We start from the raw sequence: 24,067 nt of genomic DNA on the forward strand, positions 1-24,067 counted from the left end.
TTTCAAAGCTTCCAGGGAAGCTTGTCTTGTAGCGGAGAGTTACGTTTTGAACAGCTGCATCTCTTGAGTAATTTCAATTCTAGACAGATTCAAGTGACAGTGTTTTCTTCAATTGTAATTAAACTCCATTGTGATCTTATTAATTAGTTATGGTGATCACAAGGGTTTATAGTTTTGGAGCCAGCAACAACAGCAAAATGATCCTTACTAAAACGACTTTATTTTACAATAAGCACACAAATGACAGTTTAGAATGAGATGAAAATTTCGGGCAGGCAGTATACAAACACTTGTCAGTTTCGCCTTTGTTTCTTTTTTATTTTGTTGATATGTTTATTTATATCAAGTTTTTTTTGTAGTCTTAGGCTATGTTTCGGCATTCTCACATGCCATCGTCAATTGAGTGTTACGGGTTACAAAGTTGGTTAAATGTTAGGGCTAATTTAGGCAATGGCCAGGAATGTAATAACAAACGAAATAGATGCGACACTTACAAAATATGGTGTAAACGATGCAGAAATGAATTTGTATGAGAGACTTGAATTGGCATGTTGTATTTTGTGGTTTAACTTGGGCTTTTCCACAAGGATGTATGGGGCTTCTATGATTTTAAGCGTGAATTTAGTGAGAGCATGGTATAAATAGATTAAAATCTTACAAAAATGCCGAACGGCATGCCTCAGAGTTCTGAAGATGCTTGTAAACGCCAGAGGCCCTGTCCTTGAAAAGAAGTTCACAGATGCGTGTTGGGGGATGTCTGTTGGACTCGCCAACATAACAAGCATTACGGCTTGTGCATGAAAAGTTATAAACCACATGCGACCCGAGCCTTTTTGGGACAGGGTCGTTCACGCCAAATAAATTGTTACAATAGTACTTACAGAGTTTTGTAATCTTATATTGAGTGGCATTGGTATGAACAGGATTTTGTCAGTTCCCAAGCTTTTTCCTCGCGTCTCTCTACTATACAGTGAACAAAATGACGAACGAGAAAGCGGTTGCTCCTTGGGTAGTAAAGTGTCTGGACAATGTCTTTTTCAGTGCCAGGGCACAAAGCCCTGAACAGGCCTAAGCCACGATTTCTAGTTGTAATCATACGAGGCCGAGTAGAAAAATGAACTAATTTTCACTTGTATTTTCAAAGTTTTTTTTTAAAGTTTTTCAAATCTTTTAATTTGTACTTTCTCTTATCTCAGATTCATAAGCAGAAGCTAAAATGCAACAAATTAAACATGAAACTCACTTTTAGAATTGCAAACAGAGATAAATGTAAGCCTGTCTTTGAAGAATTTTAGCTAAGACACCGAAGGAAGGACTTGAATACATCGGACTCACTTTTTAGTGTGAATATCCATTTTTATCTTCGCCATCTTAGCCGCAAAGATAGATTAACAGTTTCTGTGAACTAGAATAACCGTTTTAAAGAAAACTTGGGTCCCTTTACTAGATCTAAGGTTTCCGTAAGCAATAAATACCCGATAGCCTTTCGACAGAAACTTTACTGATTGTTTTACTGGAGATCTGGGAGGTGTTTTGTAGTTGGTCAACAAATAAAACGTTCGACCGACCTTGTTAACTGTAATAAATGTTTTTATTCCTGTCAATGCTAAGTTTTATTATTCATTATCAAACGCAATAGTTATTTCATTATTTCCACCTCAGAAAATAAATATATTACCGTCATGGGGACTGAGGGAAATGGCGGAATGACCCAATATCTACCATTTGGGATGGCATCATTAGCAGCCGACAACAGTATACGCAGTATACGCAGAACCACAATAATTATGAGTCAGTCTCCGTTAAAACGTTCCGGCCGTTCGGACTTGAAAAATGGATTTCGCTTATTTCTTGTATGTTGAGAGACATTCATGTACTTATCCCAAAACTACAATCCACTTGATCGGATCCTTTAAGTATTCCGAGTTTCAAGGGATTTTTGCTTGACCCCTGAAAAGTACTGAAAATTATTATTATCGGGGTTTAAATTTAGCACAACTTTGAAGAGTAATTTAACAAGAACTTACAAACTCTATAAGAAAAAAAACACCATAGTCAGTTATATATAACACCTATTAAATTTATCAAAGCGACGTTTTCGAACATTGAGCTTAAATCAAGCCCCTTTGTGCTCTAATAGAGCAAATGTTGAAATAAATACTTTTTATAGATAAATATTGTTTCAGGGTCAAGCAAAAATCCCTTCAAACTCGGAATACTTTAAAAGGATCCGATCAGGTGGATTGTAGTTTTGGGATAAGTACATGGTAGTCTCTTAACCCACATGAAATGAGCCAAACTCTATATTGCAAGTGCGAACGGCCGGAACGTTTTAACGGAGACCGCCTCTTAATTGTTGTGTTTCTGCGCACTGTTGTCTCTGCTGATATCATCACAGATTGTAGATTTTGAGTCATTTCTCCATTTCGAATTCCCCCAGTCTTCATGACAGTAATATCTTTCTTTTCTGAGATGGAAATAGCAAAATGACTAATCCGAGTGCCTAATGAGACTGAAACTAATGAGATTGTCTTTTAAATTGCCTAAATAACGGAGCTCGGCTAGGATTGATATAAAAATAAATATCAAAAAGTACTAAAGATGGTTTTGAAAAACCCTAGGGCCACAGTGCAGTCATCTGTTGGTTCCTTGCTCAGCACATGGCCGATCCAGTTCCATCTCCTTCTTCTCACTTCATCGCTGATCTTCTCTGCTTCTGCCATTTCGAGAACCGTCTTGTTTGAGATGTGTTGCTGCCATTCTGAAGATCTTTCTGAGGCATTTTGTTTGAAAAATTTCAAGCTTGTCTTCCTCTCCTCTGGTCAGATTCCATGTCTCGCATCCGTACAGTAAGAGTGATTAGACTAGGCTCTTAAAGAGGGAGGCTTTGGTCTTTCTGCTGAGGTCTGTTACTCGCCAGATGTTGTTGAGTCTTCTGAACGATGCACTGGCTAGTGCTGTTCTCCTCTTGATGTCTGCTGTGCTTCCGCCGTCTTTGGTAACGTTGGCGGTGAGGTATGTTAAGGTGTCCAAATTCTCCACTTCGCTGTTTCCTGCTGTCAAGTTTTCTTCCCTCTTGCTGTTGGTTCTCACGGTCTTGCACTTGTTTCCATTCAACTTCAGGCCAACTCTTGCTGCGCTGTCTTCAAGTCTGTTTGTTTTCGATTGTGGGTGGTTCAGGGTTAATAACAGGAGGGCTATGTCATCTGCGAAATCGAGGTCCTCAAGAACTGTTGTGAAGTTCCATCGAATCCCGGTTCTCTCCCCTTCCACCGTCTGCCGCATCACCCAGTCGATCACGAGGAGCAACAGGAATCCCGACATGCAGCAACCCTGCTTCACACCCGTCACCACTGGGAAGAAGTCTGTCATCTCAATGTCGTCAATGACAGCGCACTGGAAATCCTCGTAAAGGGTCTTCACCATCTGGATGAGTTTCTGAGGGATTCCATACTTTTTTATGATGATCCAAAGGCTGTCTCTATGCACGGAGTCGAACGCTTTTGCAAAATCCACGAAGTGGATGTACAGTGTAGCATTCCATTCTCTGGCCTGCTGCAGAATGTTTCTGAGGACGAAGATCTGTTCTACAGTTCCTCCGCCTCACCGGAATCCTGCTTGCTTTTTCCTAAGAGCGTGGTCAGTCCCTGCCTGGATTCTGTTGACTAGGAACTTGCTGAGCACCTTGCTTGCTAGAAGTAGCAGGGTCACTCCCCTCCAGTTGCCACAGTCCCGCAGGTTTCCTTTTTGGGGGATCTTGCATATGAGTCCTTTGGTCCACTGCTTGGGTACTTTTTCTTCTGTTCATATCAGGTCGAAGATGTGCTTGAGCTCCTTACTGGTACGGTCTGCTCTGGGTCTGCTTTTAGCATCTCTGCTGTGATCTGGTCTGTTCCTGGTGCTTTCCCGTTCTTGAGGGCTTTCATTGCTGCTCTGATTTCCTCTAAGGTCGGCGCCTCGACTGAAATGTCCAGCTCTTCTACTTCTATGTTTTCATCTTCTGGTGGTGATTCTGGCGTGGTTCTGTTCCGTACTTCTTCAAAGTGTTCTTTTCACCTGGCTAGTCTTGCTTCTTTGTTTTTCAGCAGCTCTCCGTCCTTGTTCTTTGCCGCCGCTGCTTGCCAGTTGTTCAGGCCTGTCAGCTACTTTATGATGTGGTACAGCTCCGTGGATCTTCCATTTTCTGCTGCGTTCTGCGCTCTCTCTGCTCTCTGCGCCATCCATCTCCTCTAGTCTTCTCTTACACTTTTCTTGACTTCTCTGTCCTTCGTCCTGTACTCGTTTCTTATTCTGTCCTTGATTCTCTGTAATTGTGTGCTGTCAATCTTGGTCTTGGTGTCTCTCCTCTCGTCGATCAGCTTCCAGGTGTCTTCACTCATCTAAGGTTTGCTCTTCCCCTTCCTGAAACCAAGCACTTCTTCTGCTGACTCGACATACGCTTTTCTCTGTTGTTCCCACACTTTATCAGCGTCTATGGTTTCTTCTCTATTCTGCCCCAGCTTCTTCTTCATGGTTTCATTGTAGGTGTTCTTGGCATTCTTATCTTTCAGTTGTCCCACATCCAGTCTCGGCTTGACTCTGTTTTTCTTTTAGTGTGTGTTGAGGCGCAGGTTCATGCGTGTCCTCACCAAGTAGTGATCACTGTTCACATCGGCTCCTCTCTGAACCTTGGTGTCTAAAACTGGAGATCTTCATTGGCCATTGATCAGAAGATGGTCAATTTGGTTGTTCACTCTACCATCTACTGACACCCAGGTTGCTTTGTGGATGTCTTTGTGGGGGAATAGGGTTCCTGTGATGGTGAGTCCGTTCATCTGGCTGAACTCGCACAGTCTCTGTCCGTTCTCATTCTGCACCCCCAGTCCATGCCTGCATGCCTATTGTTCTTTCAAAACCGGTGTTGTCTTTCCCTACTTTTGCATTTAGGTCTCCCATGATGATGCAGAAGTCGTTCTTGTTGCATCCATCCATCCAGCGTTTCTTGCAGCTCTTCGTAGAATAGTTCTTTCTCTTCTTCGTCTCTCGTAGTGGGGCATACACCTGTATGACTGTCACTCTTCTGAAGCTGGTGTAGAATCTCGCTATCATGATTCTCTTGCTGACTAGTGTCCATTCCATGAGTGACCTCTCTGCCTGCTGGTTGAACATGATGGCAACTCCACCCTTATGCAGTGTCTCGTCTCCACTGTACATGACAGTCTGACCCGTGGCCAGCCTCATCCTGCCTGCTCCCGTCCACCGGCACTCACTGATGCTGAGAATGTCCAGTTGGTACCTTTCCATCTATCTCGCGATCTGTGCTGTGGCCCCACCTATGCACATTGTTCTCACATTCCAGTGACCGATGGTCAAGGTTTGTTTGGGTGTCGCTAAGGATCTAGTCGAACGCTGGGCTTCCCAAAAGCTTGGACCAAACATTGTCATACTGCCACTGTGGGCGGATCCCGCTTCACCCGGTTCTCGTTGCAAATTGATGTCCGTTGCTTCTGTAACTTGTTAATTTTCCCGGGAGGAGGTAGCTGGCCTCCTGCCCAACCCCCAGACTTGGAGGGCCAGGGTTTTTCTGTCGGGGTAGCCTGCCCTTAGACTGCGTTGGTCCACGATGATTCCCCCATCCGCCACCCAGGGGATGCGCCTCCTAGCCGTGCAGCCCCAGCCGAAGGGAATATTCGAATGAAAGGGACAAAAATATTTAAACGTTCAATGGTTTATCTTTCTATTTATGTTTTACTGTAATGCTGATCTAGCTCTGATCAAATGTTGTTTTCTCCTGGTATAAATTTGGTGTAAGCAGGTGTTCTGTTTTGAACTACTTCTCAGGAAATTTATCCTTCTGTCAAGAGTGTTTGAAATTGGTTTTTCCTCAATGACAATACATTGTTTACAAAAGGTCAAGCCGTTATTCATCGTATCTGAACTTAAGTTATCTTCCGCTAGAATTGGCCTGGAAATGGCCACCCTACTTGTTTTTATCGTCTCTAGTAAAGATATTCATTGTTTCTTACCGAATTTATACCAGCCTATATTTTGTCATTAAAGTTAGTTTTCACTGTACTTATTTGAATAATAATAATAATAATAATAATAATAATAATAATCTTTAAATCTTTTTGTTTGAAAGTGACTATCAATGTCGATACTTTTTGTTCTGTAACCAGGTAACGCATTTTTAATAAGGTAACTTTAAGTTGTAGACACGTACACTGTAATTTATGAAAATAGGCGTGAACTTGTAGTACCGCCTTTCTTCTTAGAAAGTTGTTGTTTTGCAACAACAACGCTGGACACTGCTTGAAACTAACACCTAGTATATTACAAACTCATGATTGTCAATGTGTAATTTTTTATCGCCATCGATACAAATGTTCATTGTAATTTTTATATATCTCCCGTTGTTTTATTTTGGTTGAACATTTCGGAGAACATCACAAAAACCTTGAGAGAACGGTTCATTTTCCTCATCAAATAAAGGGAAGGTATCTATTACCAATTCCGATACTAACCAATCCTAAAAAGGCTTACGTTAGCCTACATTAGTAGTTGATGGGTGTTTGACGGTAGGTTGTCAATCATACTTTGCCCAACATAAAAGCAACACGAGAAGTTCTTCTGTAGAGAATGTTGTAGCTGAGCTGTAGAGTGAATTTCTAAAATACAACGTAGCCATTAAGGACGGTGCCTACTATTGTTACTGCGCATACGTTCTGCGCATCTCGAGATACTCGGGTTTCCTACGGGTGGTGCCTGCTAATACAGGAATATTTTTGCGCGGTTTAAAACTATTCAGAGAAAGCAGAACTTAAGAAACACTTTTGGTATCTCGAAAGAAAATTGGGGGTAACCATGAATTTTTCAGAGATAATTAAGCTTCAATTTAGGAACAAAATCCCATACATTGCTTCATATTTTGGCGCTTTTTAGAGATATTATTGCTTAATTATCTCTGAAAAATGCGTGGCTACCCCCAATTTTCGTTTTGGATTCCAATAGGCCTTCCTAAGATCTGCTTTTCCCTCATAGTCATAAACCGCACAAAAATACTTCGATATTAGTAGGCACCGTCCTTAAGTAGCGCGGGCATGCATAAAAAAAGTTACAATTCCGATATAGCGAAAATTGACGTTTTCCACGCTTTTTGATTTTTTTTTTTAATATCAATCCTATCCGATAACATTACAAGTGTCACGCATCTCCAAGGAACTTCCCTTTCACCATTCATTATCGAGTAACGGAGATGCAGAGTTACTGCTCTGTTACAATGTATATATTCTTCAAAGACACCAACGGAAAGATGCGCAGCGACTCGTGATCTGACAATCTGCAAAAGTTATCACGCTTTCTCTCCTTCAGCAGTTATAATTATATTTGCCGTATGGATAAACAAAATTTTCAAACAAAAACAGAACAATCACTACAGCTAGCAACCATGACACCCAATATAGAATTCTCCAGACCGGTCCCGATGACGTTTTTTGTTGTTGACGCATCTGGATCTTTATTTTTTTTTTGCTCTTGCCATTCTGACTGGCTGCCTAACCAGTTTTTGTGCCCCGCATTTCGAGGCAATCCGCATGGCATGGGCTGGTTGGGCATTAGGCAAAGGTTACATTTATCTTGTCAGATTCTAAGCTGCAGTGAGATTATCTGTACCAGTTCAAGATGATAAGCTTAAATTCTGTGTTCGTTTCGATCAACTCGGCTCGCACATGGCTCAGCGCCGTGTGCGGTGAGCCATGTGCGGTTACAAACTTGTCGGGGTAATTTTTCGCTAACTCCTGGAGGTACATTGCCAAGGTTTTTTAGCTTTCATCCGCTTTAGACAATGTTAAGAACAATCTTCTAGCCTATACGCAACACGAACCACGTTTCAGAGGCAATAATAAGACGAATTAAATTTCCATAAATTTTGCCCCTTCGTTTGCCTCGAAGCAGGCTCATTCACCTTTGTCAAGAAAGGCTGCCTATCTCAAGGTTCTGGAACCTTTGTAGAATAGAAGTGTGTATGATACTTGTTTTCTAGTTTTTATAATTTATTTTTTGATTTATCTACATATTAGCCCATGGTAGGTAGGTAGGTAGATAAGGGGACATTGCATCCCTCATCAGGTCTGTCTGCCTATCCCACAACCCAATAAAAATTTTCGTTTACCCACACTGATTTAAGGATGCACGCCTGTGCTGTAGAAGATTAATGCTGTGGCATTTGAGGAATACAATTTTGCTCGAACGGACATCGTCTCTGTGCTAAAGAACTTTGTAAAGACCACCAAATATTAAGTCTTTTAAGCTAGCCTTTAAAGCTCGATAGAGTCAGGTCAGGTATAGAGTACCATAAGTTGACGATCCTAGTAAAATATGAGTCACGGAAGCAGGAAGTTCTGGAGTAAGCGTTCTTTAGGTAATCGCCAGTAACACTTCAGCAAGTACACCCCCGACTGATTACAACCAACGGCAAACCGTCTACATTCACTAAACTATGCCTACTTTTGAAATAAAAGACCAAATCTAGCCAATTTGTGGTTAGGAAAGAATTGAAATATTGTTTTATTTCGATTCTATGGGGTTTGATTGCCCTATTTTGTAATGATGACTTTCATTCCGTATCTGACCTGAACAAAAACATCTAGCAAAAACTCACAACGCAGCTTAATTGCACATTTTCAAGTTAACTTAGTAGCCAATAAGATTTCGATTTGTCTGGATTTTAAGATCATCTGAGAAGTCTTCGTTCCTTGGTGCTGACGAACAGGAAAGCGGCCTCTGGGAAAGAGACCCCTTCGTACAGTCTGAAGTAGCAAGAGTTTTCGCGAAACTTTCGGCTTTTATCGCTTGTTTACCCTATGCGCGAATTTTTTGTGATAAACGTCCGAACTTTTGTAGAGAAAAACTGTAAAACGTCGAACAATGTTCGGGAAATCTTCCCACTAAGGCTAGATGGGACGACAATGCTCCTGTTTCCTATAATTCCTAGCCTCCTGTTGTGTGTTTTTCATCGCGACCAATCCGTTTCAAGCCACTAAAAATTAAGGACAAAACACTCAGAACTGAAAAGAAAGAACGAAAAAAAAAATACTTCACAGGACTAAAAACACTTCCCGGGATCACAGGACTAAGTGCACTTTCCGGGATTAGAAACACACCCCGGAATTAAAAACACTTCCCCTGAATAAAATGAAAACACTTCCCACAGTTGAACAGTCCCCTAGAAGGCTCTAAATTTGGCATGTCCGCAGCGACGAGCTATGCGGGATCTTTTTCAGACTCGGATCAATAAAAGATTGGGCAATTTTTATGCATAATTTTTTCAGTTTAAATATCCAACTTTTTGTTTTCGTCTTTTTAACTGCCGTAAAAAAACAGTCTTAAGGACAATAATTTGGTTACCAAAGATCGATTTCCTGCGTTTTGTACTTTGCTGACTGGGTCTTTTTTGAACTCAGCCCGGGCAAGGCTTGGTTCTAAATTTATCAAGCATTAAAACCAGCAATGTCAACGTATGAACCTCTTTTGATAAAATTTGGATAATGAAATAGGGATTTCAGAGCGAGCACAGCTTTGATTTTTGAACTTTTGTACACTTTTTATGGCAAAACAATAAACTGGACTGAACTGAACTTTCGACATCGCGAGTCTTTGACCGTGAACAGTGTGCACTTTTTATTTTCAGTTCATATTCTTAAATTGGTTGAATTTAATATTTTCGTCTTGCAGGTGAACTTAACGCTCTTTATTCTTCTTGTTTGTACTGCGAACCTTTTGTTTGATTCAAGGAACAATTGGATAGAACTCCATAACGTTAAAACGGGAGCGGCGGAAGAATATTCAATAGCGCGTTGACACAATCTTTCACTGGATATTGTCGTGAAGAAAGCACCTATGCAACAAAGGCTGAGCTTCCAACAAAGGGATAGCTTTTAAACCATACACACTGGTTGTGATGCTTGACAAATTGACAACTAAGTCTGACTTTGATAACTCAGCAAGCTTTCTGATCGTCTGGGCAGTACTCCTAGCGTAGGGACCGTTCTGGAAAGTGTTTTTAGATCTGATAAGTGTCTTTTATCCTGGGAAGAGGTTTTCAATTCTGGGAAAGGCGTTGTCAGTTGTGAGCCACCGTACAGACTTCTGATTTGAGAAAAAATCCACAATAGATAATAGCAAGCTGTAGCAGGAAATTTGGAAAGACAAACCGTCATTTCCTAGTTCTTAGTCCCGTCCGTGGGTTTTTTGCCGCGCGGTCATTCCGTTTCGAGTCACGCAATCCCAACACAATCTCAGTGACGTCGCCAAAAACGAACTCACGCGCGATGCCTTGGATCTGAAGCAGTACATGAGATAGGCTACCCACAGTAGCTCACAGTTAAGGATCTGATTTTGAGAAACAACTCCATAACAGTAAAATTAAGCAAAGATTGCAAACTGAGGTGTCCTTGCCAAAGAAAACAAAAACAATCTGATGTGAGGTAGAGCCGGCACTTCCTATTGACGTCATCCCCTAACGCAGTTACGTTAGAGTTGATACTGAAACAAATCAATCCTGGTATGTTAGTGCCGAAGTCTTACTTATTTTCGACGAAAACGTCGAGTATAGAGAAAATTAGAACAGCTTTGCTGATAGCCTTGCAAATTCCATAACTAAGAAAGACAAAACTATCTATTCATGACCACTGTGGTCAGTTGTTGAATCACACCCAAAACCATTGATTAATCATCTCCCACTTTTTGTCGATTTCTGCTCTCCCTCAGTGGTCTGCGTGCGTAATTTTCATATCAGTTTCCTTCAGAAAGGCAGCTGTCAGGGATTTCCGCCAATTTAAGCAAGTATAAACAAAGCTTCATTAATAAACAGCTACTCATTTATTAGAGAAAAGCCATTTCTGCAAAGCCTAAATTCGTTAACAGCTTTTTAGTCAAGCCCTGGCACTGTAAAATTAAATACCGTTATTACTCTCTAATAGTGGACTATTTGGATGAATATCATATCAGTCACGAAGTCTGTTGGGAGAATTTACACTCTGTCAAAGGAATCTGGTTTTAATTTCATGCTTCAGTTAACGCGACCTAATTTTCTTCCGTTGCTTTCACGTTAGTTATTCTTCGACGTCGAAAAATTTCATCTGTTCGCTGTGAACTCAAAGAGATGCTCCCGGCTACTCCGAGTCGTAATCCAAACAAAATCGAAGATTGAGATGCAGTTCCCTGCAGTAAACGCCACGATCAAATTATCGCCAGTGAAGAAAGAGAAAAAGACAACGACAGGGAATCTCTTTGTTGTGAAAGAAGTGAAATCCGCAAACGAGCGAGCGATCACAAAGAAAACAGCTGGGTCGAAAGTTATCGAGATTAGCGTCCCTAGAGAAGCCCTCAAATCCAGATCACGATATCAACAAAACTGTGCTTTACCGAGCGTGCCGCTGATAGAAGTCAACATCAACAAACATGGCTTTCAGGTGAGAATCTTAGTTTTAAATGTTGACAGGACGGTAACAAACAGCGCAATACAGAGGTCACACAATACTGTTTCTCGCTCGGCCTAACTCGGGCTGAAAGGCGTTTGTGCAATAATTATGCTGAGTTAGCTCAATATACCGGCGTAAACTACGGCACAATGGCTTCATGAGACCACAGTGCGCTGATGCAAATGCTTTAGAGTGAAGTTTTCGTCGGCAACTTTTAATAAACATTTTCACTTCTGCACTTATCGATCGTGCAGTTTGTATGTATCTGATATACACCATATCTTGTGTATATCCACTTGCTTAGGTAAGATTTGTCAAATTGGACGATTGGAAGCCATGCGTGATGACAAAAATATGACGTTCGCGATACGAATTATATTTGTAAAACAGCTCACGCGAAAAATGCTGTAAAATAAAAAGTCCTCAGAGCCAGTGTTTGTTTAAACATTATTGTAGACAATGGGCAAACGACAGAATGGGACTCATTCTAATATATGTATGTCTGAAAATACTGTATACGATAAACTCACGAGATTTTGTCGGGGTATTTTTAACATCTTCTGTTGATTGTGTTGCTAAAGGTCAATTGTAAATTTATATAATCCAAAGGAAATGATACGTGCACAAAGGAACAAATAAAATCCAAGACATATTTCATGTTTACAGTTGGAAAGAAAACAAAAGATCATATGGCAGCTTGCGTAATGATAGATCAACTAATTGCCGTGAAGTCTAAGGACCATGATTAGAATATTTACACACGAAATTTTACATAAGTTCGTCTTGCTTTGTAAACTGCAGCTGGTATACTGTATTCAAGTGTTCCTGAAATATACACCATTACCGCAACTCACGGCTGGCTTCAAGTCAAGTTAGGCCAGTTTCCGGCTTTCCAAACTAAGCAAGTTTTACAATTCTGAGAAAGTCTCTTTAATTAGTTTTAATTAAAAGAAAACGTAAGTAAAACTAAGGGCAATTATAACACCTTAAGGGAAGTATTTTCGAGACCTCAAGAATGATTTCGCCCTGAATTTTAAAACGTAAATTCGATTTACAATGATCGATGTACTTACAAATTTGTGAAAGTTCGATCACGTAAAATAAATGGCTGCTTACTTAATCAAGCCTTGTATCTAATTAATGAAACCAAAATTATTTTCAAGAGAATAAATCCGATTAAGTTATTTTCAATTGGATTTAATGATTGATATAAGCGGACTTATTGCTTTGAATTCTTACCACACAATAGGCGCGCATTTCAAAGAAAGGATTTTATTGTTTATGGCTTTGGGTTTTTAAAAACAAATGAACTTTGAAGAATTGGAATAAAAAACTGTGGCATTTAGACGTTCTTGTGGCAGGCAAATTACTTTAAACATTTAGCAAATGATCGAATTGTTTTCAAATAAAAGTCGATAATGAGGAATAAGAACCTTTTTGTAAGCCATTGGCCCGGGCTATTGGGCTGAGATTGGTCAATTAAAAGAACATGCTAAGGAAACGCACCAGATGAACAGGTAAGAACAATTTTGTTTTGTCTACTTTTTTTCACATGGAAATTTAAATGAAACTGAATTCATAAAAGAAAAAACATGACCGGTTTGGTCTGAGCCAACACAAAGTCCCGATTTGAAACGAAAAATACTCACCCTATTACCGACAACACACATGGTAAAGGCCCGTTTTAAACTGTTTCAACATTTTCTTCAACATGCGTTCAACGCAGTTGTTGAACCAAATGTCGGGGGCGTTTGAACAGGTCGTTCAACATTGTTGGCAGCCTAAAAAAATGTTGAAAGCTTGTTGAAAGTGTGTTAACTCAAGTTTAAATTTCATTCAACATCAATTCAACATTTTCTTTGTTCTCAGTGAAAATGTTGAATGGCGTTGAAACCGTTTGAACACCCCGTTCATCCAACATTTGTACAACTCGCATCCGTTCAATTTTGTTGAGCGAATGTTGGGTAAATGTTGAAACCGTTTAAAGAGGCCTAAAGGTGTACAACGAGGTTTCTTTATTGCAACTAAAATTAAATGTACTTATTTCTCCATAATTTTGATTGATAAGATTCAAGGTCAAAGTCGTACTGATTTACTCCTGATTTACTGCAATACTTTACCGAGTTCCTAGCAAGTAACTTTAGATCATCGGAAGGAACGTTTTTGGGTTCAAATCACCCAAAAACTAGCTAAGAGTATTCACACTTCGCTGAATGTAATCTCAAAAATAGACATTACCGTTAAATCCCGGTTACACTAGAAGCCTATCTGGGTTGAGTTTCTCGAAGGTCCGCGGAAATTCAGGTGTGTCAATCAGTCAGGGTTCTTAGCTGCCACTTGCCGAGCATTCGTCACGCCAAACGGAGTAACTATGAGGTGTTTGCTGTGCCCAGTTTTACAAAGAAGTGCATTATTTTTCTGTGTTGGGATTGAAGGAGGGTTTTCGACAAGCACACGTCAGTAAACGTCTGGTTATTTGCTGGGCCAGAATTTTACGAAGACAGCACAATTTCTGCATGCTTGTTACGCCAACGCCGGCATTCTTGATCACATGAGCTTTCCTATCAAACTAAAGGGGATATCTGGGTGCGCCAATACCGCGCTTTGTCCAGACTGGCTGAAGGGGACGAATTAACTCCAACCCCAAATTCAGTTAACGATCTAAAATTGTCTTAACATCGAAGTAAATGAATAACTAAATACCGATGAAGTTGATTCAGTCATTGTCTAAATCCAAAGTTTTCAAACTACTTTGCGGAATCATGACCACCCCTGTAGGGTGACACCAACTGTGGTGTGCCGAAAACAATTTTCTTGTTTCTACAGTTACACATATAGAGCACCAGGACATGTTTGGTATAGAAACAAAAGCCGTAAATGATAAGTTGCACTGTTGTTTCGAGTTCTCTCATACACCCATGAGACACAGCATTGCTCTTATTTCTGTAGAGCTTTTACGAAGCACGCCAGTATGTTATGTAATGTTTAAAACACGAGCAGCAGTGTTTTATCGGGATTTAAAACCACGAGGCGCAGCCGAGTGGTTTCAGTTAGACCCGATAAAACACGTGCTGCGAGTTTTTTGAACGGCTTCAAAAACATTCCTGGAAAAGCGTGTGTCAATAGAGTTCATAACAACAATTATGCTTTTGTGAACGTTTGAAATTAGGATACGAGAAAAACATTTAACACTGCATACTAATAAGGAGGAGATTTTATCGGATATACAACCACTGCAGGTGATGTTTTATCGACCATTTGATAGGTCAATGGACTTAAGAATTATTAACGAGTTTTTGAAATTTTCTTCACAAAATCACCTTTGCCGGGACATAATTAACTGTATTTCTGTAGAATATTGTCGAACTGACATGTAGAACTTTCGATTCAGCTACCAATCCTAACTGAACCGTCTACTAAACTCGAGAAGGCTTTTTGTTTTCTTTCAAGTATGACATGGTTTTCATCCCTTTTGGTCTTTGACATTGCATGGCGTGAATATTAAACTGAGGAACGTAAGGGCTGGCGTGTGAATCTGCTCCAGCAAAATACGTCCCCCACCCCCTCCCCCCCCCCCTCCGTGCACTATTCAAACCACGGCCCAGTTGAAAACGTGGATGCTGTCCTATATCGATCGCGTTTTAAGTTGAAATCGCAAATTCCTTCCGTGATTAGCCTTCTGCGATCTCTGTGTGTTTAGGATGTTTTTCCAATTATTTGCTTCGTATTCCTCATTTGGTATGATTACGCCAATCTATTCTTGACGGGCTTGGATTGTGGGAAGCAAAAAATTACTGTGTGCAATATTTCGGTCAATGACTAAACCGCTCTCGTATTTCCTTCTCTCGCCATAATCTGAATGCTTTAAGAGTCTTAATTATAATTACCATTAGGAGGCAACTTAATTCCTTGTTAAACCCTCCTTATACAATGTCGATTCAGTTGCCGTTTTTTATGTTTCTGCAGTATTAGAACAGAAAAATGCTGCGAGTTTTCATACCGGCTTTGAAGGAAGCTCTATAAAAATGAAAAAGGCCATTTTTTCATGGTTTTGGACAAATCCTTGCCGACGAAGGCAAAAAATTTTCACGATTCTTTAACAATTGTATTTTATAATGTTATACCAAAGCGACTCCTCCATACTTATAGGTAACGAGGGGTCCCGTGCCAAGAGACGAAAATTTAGTGTTATGGCAACTTTTTTAGTTCATAGAGTATCTCGTGGATTCTATTTCTAGCCGAGAGAACCATTCTTTACTTCAGTCGGCGAATCCTGGATAGTAGAAGGTGCGGGAAGCACTTTATCCTTTCCTAGAAGCGAAGAGCTTTCCCTGCGTGAAAGTTCACCCAAATAATGTCCAGCGACCAGTGCTGTTTTTTAAAGCCCAATAAAGGTTACACTCTTTTTTTTGTAACAACGTCTTATTTTGGGGCTGATGCTGAACGTTGGTTTTTTTTTTTTTTGGCAATTTGTCCCTGAAAAAGTTCTTAAGATGTTCTTAAGTTATCTGTTATAGTATTTCAATTAATCTATGCGGACGTGACCAATTCAAGACACCTATTAAAGAGAAATATGTGCCGTAATTTGGTGTCAACTTGGACTGTGTAGACTGAAGTTTCAAATGTATTATTTTATCCGTATTTCAGTATACTGTTCATTTTAAAAAAACATTTGATCAAAATAAAAATGTTCTTGACTAACTCTCAGCCTGGGTAATGTTCTTAGTATGGCTTTTATGTTCTTAAATTTTAGTTAATCGCGGCCTCAACGTTCTTATAAAAAGGTTCTTTTAAAAAAGAGTATATTGTGTTCAAATATTTTTGTGTTTTCCCAGGCTATCACCGGTTTTTGACAAGTGTAAAATAAAACTGCACAACTATACAGGTTTTGTGAACGAGTATGAAAGAAAATACGTCTTTCATCCCATGGAAGTTACTCTTTAGTTTGAAAACTGGGGGATCATGGGAGATAATGTACACCATATCACTTGGGAAAATATCAGTTTTAGTTGCGGTATTTTATTGTTACGTGACGCACTATGACCAATCGCAGGCGAGGAATAGTATTTGATAGATTGTAAGAACGTTTTGGCTTGTAACTGTACATCAATCCGTGTGAGTGTTTGAAAAATATCCAAGGGGTTGTATACTAGATCATAATTCACTAGAGTAAATGGCAGAAATAGAAATGTTTCAGCCATAAATAATTAAGCTTTCTTATAACCCAGGAATTATCTTAACTATTAAATACCTCTTACTCTCAATCCCGCCGTACCGAAGTACTAAGAAGGAATTACAACCTTACATCAAAACGTCATCTATTTACAAAGAGCGCTTCTTTTCTCTTCAGTCAAACGTATTGGTGTAGATCCATCAGTTTAATTTCGCTTAGGTGGAGGAAAGAATTCAAGAGGATGTGAAAATGTGTTCGTTATTACCTGGGATTGTTATAAACGAAACCCCGATTTAACGAATTTGTGGGAAATAAACAAAATCTTCGTTTTATCGGGGTATGGTTAATAATATTTCATTTAATAGTTTTTTTATGAAGTTTACCGCGGCAGAACTGATAAGAAATCTGTGCGAGGTACAGTATCACCATATTACAGTCTTTTACAATGAAATACGCCAGACTAAAGGATTCCTATCTCTGCTGGTCTGTCTGGCAGTCAGTCGGGTGATGACATTTATTTGTTATATCCTTGGCGGAGTAGATTTCAAGTCCGAGCATTCCTCAATGTATTCGCTATAACCCGAGTTTTGTTCCTTGTACATTTTAAGCCCTATGCGCACAAGCAAATTTTCGTTGACAAAATTTCTGTATCAAACCCTTTTTTTGGCTAGTGTAGACTGAAAATTTACCAAAATTTTCTTCGACGAAACCCTTTGCTGGAAAACTGGCGTGCTAGTCTTTTAGTTTGGTAAAAAATTGTAATATTCAGAAATTTGTTCGTCTGGACAGGTTGGCAAACAAAAATTTGTGAAAGGATTTGAAAAAAAAACAACAACAACAACAACAAAACAAAACAAAACAAAACTGTTCCCCAGAATTTTCATTGAAGCGTCTGTGGCATCATGGCGGTACGCATGCGCATTGCTCGGCCAGATTCAGCCACCACTTCTCTAGTTTTAGAGCCATTGCGAAGTGGGGAAAGCCTGTGGAATACAAAAGCGGAATCATATCGAAACAAGGACACGAAAATCGGTATTTCACGGGCGAATCAACCATCTTCGCTTTCCACCCCTTCTACTCGCATCATATCGTTGCATCAAAAGCAACAGAGCCAAACCACACGCCAAGGCTGTAGTCCGTCTACATGAAAATGGAGCCATGTTGTTACCTAAGCACCCTGGCCTTTGCACTAATTTCCTTTTCCGCTTTCCAAATGAACACACCGGCGCATTGGAAGGAATACTTGTTATAAATCCTTACATACGGGCTAAATAATTTCCAAAGAAAATTTTCTCGTGTGCACGAAGCTTCACTGTAAACTTTGACCGGCAGTAGGAATTTCGTTCGTTAATACCGGGGACTAGTTATGATAAAGGGGCTCGTTTAATCGGGCTTCCACTGTATTGGAACTGCAGATGAAAGAATAAATAAATGAGAGACGATTACATTTGTGTACTTTGTGAGTAAATAAATTTTCCGAAAACGATATTTGCCTCCGTTGGCCCATTGAATGGTTTTCAATTGGGTATTGTAAAACCAAACCTAAGTACCGTTTCAATTAGAATATACCCCCCTCCCCTTCAAAAATGAGTTCACTCAAACATACGCACCCAAATCCGGCGGAAGCAAGTCTTCCGGTCGATAACTTAAACCTCCCAAAATATAAATCCAGCGTCACTCTTGGGTTGGGTTTTTACAACCTGTTCAGTAAGCCACAGTTTTAATTTTGAGGCCAATTATTTTTAGCCTTCTCGAAAAGAAGCCTTCCCCCCAAAATATGCATATGTGCATATTGCATTCCTGTGACAATGTAATATAGAGTCAGTTACAGACAGTTCGGAAATTTACGGTAAACACTCAACCAAAGCTAGTAAACAACATAATGAAGATCAAAACGAAGCAAATAGGAATTAGAGGCAAATATCTGGAAATAAAAAGCTCCGAAAGCTGAATGCGTGCTATCTGAAATGTAAGGAAATGTTGTCACGCGTGAACAAGGAAATAGCGTGACCTTTTTTAAATTTGTCTCGGGGCCAATCTTGGTCCCCAAGCTGTCACGGAACATGATAAAGCTAAACCAAAGCCAACACGACATTTCTTTGGAATCTCCTCTAGATCTGTTTTAAATTTCCTTAATCCTTTATTAATTGTCAGTAATGCTTTTTGTAAACAAACCAGCTTGAAAAGTATATTAGGCTACCCTTTTTGCAACTTTTTTTGAATACCATGAAAGTAAAGAAGCAATATATTAATTTTATTTTAAAAAGGTAAAGCATCCACTGGGTAAAATTAGTTACAAATAAACTCAAGGGCACAGCGACGCCCAATTTTCAACATTCATAATATATGCGAACATGATGGGAATGAATCATTATATACTGTCTTCCGAAGTAATGTAAATAATTTATTGTTTAGACAGGCTATTTCACCATGCTATTCGTGCCACGAATAGCAACTAAACGAGTGTCACAGTTCGGCCTTTGTGTTCAAGAGCAGAAGAATTTTTGGCTGCTGAGTAATGAATCATTTTTGAAATATCCGCGAAAATCCGGAAAGTTTCCGGAAAGGCCGAGTGACAAGCTCGTGTTCTGATTGGCTTACTCCATTGGTGGTGGTTCCCAGTGCCTTCCGCGCCATGTGTGGGAGGGGGATTGAATATGCGCATCCTGGCGATGAAACCTTCCCCTACATCCCCTGCGATTGAACAGTGAAAGTATGAGCTTTTTCAGTTACGCATGTTTTCAGTGCCGGAATTTTTAGTGTCTTTTTGTAGAATAAGAACTTTTGAACAACTGGAGGAGATCTTGGCGGCTAGTTAAGTTTTGAAAGCAATATGTCGGACGAAGAAAGGCCACCGGCCCCTCCTATGCGTCTGACTTCCACGAAAGATTCTTCGATGTCTCCTGCTTCGAAACCTTTGCCAAGCGCTCCTGTTGATGAAAAGAAGAAGAAAGCGGCCACATTTCGATTCTTCCAGAACAAGGGAGACGAGGATAAAAAATGTATGTAGCTTGCTTTGCATTTCAAGTCTGCTCTGGCCGGATCGAGGAAGAATATTTTGTGTTATGGCGTCTATTCGCTAATGTGATAACATGCAACTATGTTGTAGATTCGAAGAAAAAGCCGGAGATCTCGTACCCAACGCAGTTTGAACACACGATTCATGTGGGATTTGATCCAGTAACCTCCGAATTTACGGTAAGTCATAAGCTTAAGACGCTTAAACTGAATTTCACTCACCGAATAACATCTCAGTTTAAAACGAAATCGATCTGTCAGCTGTCTTCGCTGCGTGTTTGTACCTAGTGTTTTGAAACGCTCTCGCTTGCAATTGTTTCCGACATCACGAACCATCTCAACTCAGAAACATACGAGGTTTCGCGTAGACAGCGATCAAAGTTCCTTGTTGTTCTTCAATTCCGGTTGAGCAGGAAAAAGATTGCGCTTGTAATGAAATTCGTGTTGCATTGGTAGTTTGAGGCCTTGGTCAGTTCTTCCTGGTTGTATTTTCGTGGCCCAGATCATCGACTATTTTACTGTCAGTGCATATTTTTTCCCTCTGAATCAGTGTTTATGTGTTGCGCATTTAACATATTTTTACTGTTTTTATTGTCTGAAGTTTCAATACTTTTTGTTGGTGTACTTAGTAGGAGGCCGCAGGTAAAGGTTTGGAATATTGATCAGTGTAAAAACCTCAAATCCGATTCATTGATCAAACCATTCATAGCTTATAGAAGCAGATGTTTGCGTGCTCTTGAAAGTCTCCAAACAAAACTCTTTTTGCCGTCAACACGGTCACTTTTAGAGCCAAATAGCGTGTAAAAACAAGTGTATAAAACAAGATCCCCAGTTTTTGAACTGGTGAATTCAAAAAAGTCAAAATTTCCCTATTATTTTAATATGCCGACAGTGAAGTTCGACGTGATCGCGAAACCTTATCTCTTTGATTTTGTTCATATTTACATGCAGTTTATCAGCTCTTGTGAAACTGAAAAAGAAATCATTTTTATATCATTTTGAAGCTGCTGCGATGCAAAATTCCGAAGTTGTCAGAACGCCAGATGCAGGTGCAAAATTTCATGTTTATGCAACCAATAAAAGATTTTCCTGTTGTAATAAATTGCAGCTTATGAAGGTATTGCTCGAAATTTAGCTTCAAAGGCTGCTGAAGATACTGAGTGATTTTAAGGCCTTTTTTTCCTCAAAGGTGGCATTTTACAAATTATAGATCATGAATTTATTCCATTTGTGAAGGTGGGAAAGTCTCACTTTTATCAAAAGTTAGAATTTTAGTTTCATGCGTACATAATTAACTAGGCTATAGATTGAATTCATTTAGACATGTCACAATTGAAAGTAATTCACTCTCGATATTTTGTTGTTATCAACACTTATGTGACAGAATGTCTCTAAATTGATCCTAAAAATTTCCTATTTAGGAAAAGATTTAAATAGGTCTTTTATGTTGTTGATTTAGCCAGTGAGATCATTTTGTTTTCATAAATTTGTCTGGCAGATTTGGAACAGTGCTTCAATTGGCAGAGTTGCTGTTGTAACTATATGCTAACTTGTTTGTATTATTGTGGAAAATATAGATTCTCACTTCTGCTGTAGTTGTTCATGAAACGAATTGGGCTTTTTATTATTATTATATTTGGGATTTCTTCATGTTGTTGTACATGCACGATTTTAAACCAAGAACGATCTTTTAAACAAACATTTTTTGGAACATTATTTCGACAGTAGTTCACCACAAAATTAATTATTTCATAGTCTGATGCTTAATACCATTGTTTGTTACTTTCTGGCATTGCAGTTATTGATTTTCACTGTTTACGTTCTTATATAGCACATATCTGTTAAACCAAATTATCTTTTTATTGTATGTGATATGAAAAACCAACACACTTACAGTGTAATTTGCATTTGCAGCTTTTACCACATACTGCATGTACATGTAACTTCTGTTTGTGCAGATAGTTTGTTTTATTTTTAGAAGGGAGAAAATTAACATTAAAATTTCCGTGGAAGCATCATAATTTGTAAAATCGTTATTTGAAACGTTTTTTTTTTCTTAATAATTCCACAACCAAGTGTCATGAAGTCTGTTATCATTAGAATGGAGTGCTACAACATTTGTACATGCGGCTTTCACTCTTTTGATCTTGAAGTGATGTTGTCTCACATACATGTATAACTAAAGAGGGTACTATAGAAATACAGTGAAGGTAATGCTAACCCTCTCATCTTATGCCATATGGGTTTATTTTCGTTGTTTTACTTGCATATTGAAACAGATTGTAAAAATGAAACTTGCGAAACTTGTGAAAAATAATTTACAGATAGAAAGTGCACAGATGTTACTTTTGTGCAGACCAGCGTACAAACAACGTTGTGCTTTGGCCATTTTTGGTGCAGGCACAATCAATAATCGTGAAATTTTGCCTGTAATAATTCGAGCCGCCAAATTTGCTTGATTTAAATCGTTTCAAAATCTAAGAATAAGAACTGCTTAGGGGTTTATTTACACAGAATACAACTGTATGATTGTTCGGGGTCTGTAACATTTTTATACAGAATATCTCAGTCCATTTACATGAAACCCTGGTGTAAGTCTGCGTACGTGTAAGGTACACTGTAACAACAGAAGTCAAAAAAGCAGGAGTGGTACAATTTTGGATCTGTACCACTCTTAAACCTGTACCAGCACAATGTACATAAACACTTTGTATTACTTAAGGAGTGTTATTATTGAAGTACACTGTATGACAGAACATGCAAATTTTGTTGTGAGTGCAGGTTTTATTTTTCCAAAATTTATACAGTTGTACCTGTTACTGTAAGTTTGGATCTGGTACAAGTTTTGTAATGGTGCACTTAATAACTTGGCAAGTTTTAAACTGATTCTGTGTTTAAACAAAGCTGTGCAATTTATTATCAGTGCTTAGAACAAGATTTAGCCAGTAGTGTGTCCAGCTGTTCTATAGACTCCCACTTTTGTAATAAAGTGCAGTGAAATCACACTTGTGTTCTGTAAAAATTTGTAGGAGACATCCCTCTTGGATACAGGGTACCTGTTTTTTTAATTTTGGAAAAACAAAAAACCCTCCTTGGGGATAATAGGAGTGAGGCAGTACAGAAATTTACATTGGTATTTAGGATCGTTCTATTCCTCACATACAAACTGATGATGAATGATGATGATGTATGTCAAGTATTTTTCAAAAGTCTTATTTGCTTATTTTAGAGAGTCAATGAAAACTCCTGCCTGTTTTCTTTTTTCATTTAAAATAATTAAATGGTCAAATTGTCTAAATTGTTTCCATGGAATGAAAAACTCTGAACATAAAGAAGTTTGGTGCAAAAACAGTTTTATTAGAAGATGTTTCCCAGCAAAGAATGTCACTAAGTTCTCGCCTGTTTATTGTTACAATGTATGAACCAGATTATTCACTTATTGATAATAAAAATCAGTCATTTGAGGTGTTGTTCAAATAAACACCATAAACCATAGCAGACAAACACCTTTCTTTTGGCATTTTGATTAAGAGTCACAGAACTTTTTTATTAAAATTTGTCTTGTGGGCAGGGGGTGTTTAGCCACAAAGTTGCACACGTCTGCAGAGGGGCAGCTGCATGGATTGGAAATGTATAGTACAACTTAAATTTGAAGAATAATGCGGCCGTGCTTTAATTTATAAATATTTCATTGCAGAATCATTTTTTCTGGCATAAGATTTGTAGCATTTCTGAAACTTTCACCTCATTATCTGAAATTTAAAATTTTGGGGCTTAATCAAGATGGGATTTTTCAATGATATAAAATGTCAGGAATTAAACAATGTTTTGAGAAGTTTGACGGCCCTTCATCATGTTCCTTGATGATGTTCTCTGACTAAACTGAAGTTCACTTTAAAAGATTCAGGGACATTTGAGCCAAAAAAAAAAAAAATCAGCCTAAAATTCAACATGCATGTAAGTGCTCACACTGGAGGGTGATGCGAATTACCAATATTTACACTTTGTGTGCGAACGGCTATTGTTGTTTCTTTGAGGAATAAATCGATTCCTTGAGATTCTTTTTGAGTTTGCATATTTGAAAACTCCTCGTTTCTCGATACTTGATCCTTGATTCTTGCGTCTCGAAACTTGAACGTCTCGACTTTCGAGAGACGTGAGAATCAAGTTACGAGGATCAAGTCGAGACTGTCAACTTACTTTTAAGTGGTTCTGTAAGTTGGTTACGTTGCCAGCCTTTCAGTTGACATGTATGATCCTGGGCAGTTTCCTGCTAAACAGAAGATTCTGCTGGAATTCACTGTAGTTACTTTTGTGATGTAATAGACCCTTCTCCAAAATGGCGGCCGAAAATTCAAATAACTTAAAATTAAAAACGTATACCAGCACTAGAAAGAGCACCTTTACTTTAGTAACC

At 39.0% G+C, this 24,067-nt stretch overlaps 3 protein-coding genes across 5 annotated transcripts in view; 2 read left to right on the forward strand and 1 right to left on the reverse strand.

The window, feature by feature from the left end:
* Positions 1–6,673, forward strand: part of LOC146461154 (uncharacterized) — a 51,850-nt gene extending 45,177 nt beyond the window's left edge. Inside the window, exon 6 of the transcript XR_014857479.1 lies at positions 360–6,673. The gene's annotated coding sequence lies outside the window, so the exon portion shown is untranslated. The remainder of the gene's footprint in view (positions 1–359) is intronic.
* Positions 4,846–5,283, reverse strand: LOC146461157 (protein CFDP2-like). The gene has a single exon (XM_085087173.1). The coding sequence runs from the start codon at positions 5,281–5,283 to the stop codon at positions 4,846–4,848; it is 438 nt and encodes a 145-aa protein (XP_084943299.1).
* Positions 6,674–11,079: 4,406 nt separating the features above from the next.
* The window catches only part of LOC146461158 (serine/threonine-protein kinase PAK 2-like), a 28,894-nt gene continuing 15,906 nt past the window's right edge, over positions 11,080–24,067 (forward strand). Inside the window, exons 1-2 of one of the 3 annotated variants that reach the window (XM_085087241.1) lie at positions 19,290–19,634; positions 19,742–19,830. In XM_085087241.1, coding sequence (XP_084943367.1) covers positions 19,466–19,634; positions 19,742–19,830 — 258 coding nt within the window. In that variant the 5' untranslated portion in view covers positions 19,290–19,465. Of the gene's footprint in view, positions 11,451–19,289; positions 19,635–19,741; positions 19,831–24,067 lie in introns of those variants that run through there. The other 2 variants (XM_085087240.1, XM_085087239.1) reach the window with 2 other exon arrangements.

Source organism: Pavona decussata, unplaced genomic scaffold, assembly GCF_977016875.1.
Source record: "Pavona decussata unplaced genomic scaffold, jaPavDecu1.1 SCAFFOLD_201, whole genome shotgun sequence".
Lineage (NCBI taxonomy): Eukaryota > Metazoa > Cnidaria > Anthozoa > Scleractinia > Agariciidae > Pavona > Pavona decussata.

Bases quoted from the DNA above. Each gene is read 5' to 3' on its own strand.
- LOC146461157 (XM_085087173.1), bottom strand. From the start codon at position 5,283: ATGGAAAGGTACCAACTGGACATTCTCAGCATCAGTGAGTGCCGGTGG.